The sequence below is a fragment of the Nothoprocta perdicaria genome, unplaced genomic scaffold, assembly GCF_003342845.1.
Source record: "Nothoprocta perdicaria isolate Ctin4 unplaced genomic scaffold, notPer1 scaffold_206, whole genome shotgun sequence".
Classification (NCBI taxonomy): Eukaryota; Metazoa; Chordata; class Aves; order Tinamiformes; family Tinamidae; genus Nothoprocta; species Nothoprocta perdicaria.
Genome location: NW_020455272.1, coordinates 1,400,270 through 1,402,297, shown reverse-complemented (window position 1 = coordinate 1,402,297; position 2,028 = coordinate 1,400,270). Strand labels below are relative to the sequence as shown.

Below are 2,028 nucleotides of genomic sequence, written 5' to 3'. Positions count from 1 at the left end.
CAGCGGCGGCGGCTTCGGGAAGGCCCCATCGCGCTCGGCGCAGCGGGGCGTCGCGGGCTCCCCGCCGCTGCCCCACGTGCAGTAGCCGTTCTCCAGAGCGGCAGGCTTCTCCTGCACGGGCCCCAGGGCGGGGTTGGAGAGGTGCCTCTTCCTGCCCGAGCCGGACCTCCGCGGCGACTTGCGGCAAGCAGCCAGGCTCTTGCAGGCCTCCTCCAGCTGCTTCTCCAGCTCCCTCACCACCAGGCGCATGTAGTCGAAGCTGGCCCGCGACAGCGCCTTCACCCAGGCCTCCATGGCCGCCTGCCCGTCGGCCACCAGCACACAGGCCTTGGCCCCCGCGTCRTCGAAGCGGATGGCGAAGGCGAACTCCTCAGCAGCCTCGCAYAGCTCCACGGTGCAGCCCTCCAGCACCACCAGGCCCAAGGGCTCGCGGCTGTCGCGTTCCTCGAAGTAGAAGAGCAGGTTCCCCTTGAGGACGAACCAGCGGCGCTGGTAGGAGGTGGCGTGGTGGCCATGGTGGTGGTGCCGCTCCACGCGCTGGCGGAGGAAGCCGGCGTGGTCTGCGGGCGAGTCGCACGTGGCGTAGTGCGCCACACTCCGCTCGTTCAGCTTCATGGCCCCCGGCCGTGSACCCCTAGGAGCAGAGGGAAAGGCAGGGAGAAGTTACCTCAAGGCAAGGAACGATTCGGCTCAGGGAAGGGCTCAGGCCCGTGCAGAGATGGGGCGCRGGGAGAGCGTCCCTGCTCCCACAGCCCCACTGCACAGTGGTGGGTATCCCAGCACGTTCCTCGCAGCACACGGCGGGCCAGATTCCTCACAGCTACAGAGGGAGAGTCTCCTGAGCACCAGCATCAAGGCGCCCACCYTCCCCATGGGGGAAACAATATGGCCAGTTCTTTCTTTTTATTTTTACTCCGTTAATATTCTAAGACATTAATGTTGCAGGYTCTCAGGAGGCACATCAATGTGCTTATAAGGTGCTCATTTTGCCCTCCCTTCCATTGTGGGACAGGATAAACCAAACTTGTTCAGATAAAAGAGCTTGGGGAACCCCGTTTAAGCGCCCTCTACACTGAGGGGCCACCTGGCCCTCTCAGTCCTCCTGGCAGCAAGTCACAGAATCACAGACTGGTTGAGGTTGGAAGGGACCTCTAGAGATCACCTAGTCCAACCACCTGCTCCAGCAGGGACACCCAGAGCACGGGGCACAGGGCGGCATCCAGGCGGGTTTGGAAGATCTCCAGAGAAGGAGACTCCACAGCCTCCCTGGGCAGCCTGTGCCAGCGCTCTGGCACCCTCACAGGAAAGAAGTTCCTCCTCACATGSAGATGGAAGGATGCTTGGGACAGGACTTGACTGACAGGTTGGGCAGCGGGGCTGAGAGGTCCTTACCGACTGTGCTGGTCAGACTGCCGTCCCTTGCCATCTTCCTYGGGTGGGCTGCTTTCTTGAGGAGAGCCTCCGAAGCCTCATCGTGCTCCTGCCCATGTCCGCTTGGAGCTAAACTGACAGAGATGGTGTTGGCAAGATCGGAGCAGCTTGGATCTGAAACAACAGGGAGCTGCATCACTCAAACAGACCTTTCTGGCTCCTGGACAAATCTTGGTGGATTTGTTTTGTCTAAAAATAAAGAGAGCCTCTGTAGAAGCGTCCCCCGCTCTGTAGAAGCACCTCACTGCACCACCTGCACGGGCCCTGGGCAGGCAGTTCAGCCATCTGGGTGCAGCAGATCCCGCAAAACGAGAGCAGCCCTTGCACCTTTGCAGGGGTAGACGGGGGCTCAACAGCAGAAACGCCCCACAGAAGCACGCAGAAAATGAAGCACGAGCACCCGCGGCCACGCGCGGTGGCAYCCCGGGACCCTCCTGCTCAGGGGAAGACACCCTCCAGCTTCCCTGCAGGAGGACAAGGGCGCTGAGGACGAGGGCACACGAGCTGCACGGAGGAACCRATCCGGCCGCGCGCCGGGAAAGCGGCTCTTCCACCGGGCAGCCCTGCCCGGGTGCCGGGCGCCCCGAGGTCGCTCCG

The 2,028-nt window shown here is 62.7% G+C and overlaps 2 protein-coding genes across 2 annotated transcripts in view; one reads left to right on the top strand and one right to left on the bottom strand.

Moving 5' to 3' along the window:
- PHETA2 (PH domain containing endocytic trafficking adaptor 2) overlaps positions 1–617 on the bottom strand; it is a 4,710-nt gene extending 4,093 nt beyond the window's left edge. The window contains exon 1 of the mRNA XM_026038293.1: positions 2–617. Coding sequence (XP_025894078.1) covers positions 2–615 — 614 coding nt within the window. The 5' untranslated portion in view covers positions 616–617. The remainder of the gene's footprint in view (position 1) is intronic.
- A 101-nt stretch (positions 618–718) lies between these two features.
- The window catches only part of NAGA (alpha-N-acetylgalactosaminidase), an 8,236-nt gene continuing 6,926 nt past the window's right edge, over positions 719–2,028 (top strand). Inside the window, exon 1 of the mRNA XM_026038284.1 lies at positions 719–767. Within this exon, the coding sequence (XP_025894069.1) occupies positions 719–767 (49 nt within the window). The remainder of the gene's footprint in view (positions 768–2,028) is intronic.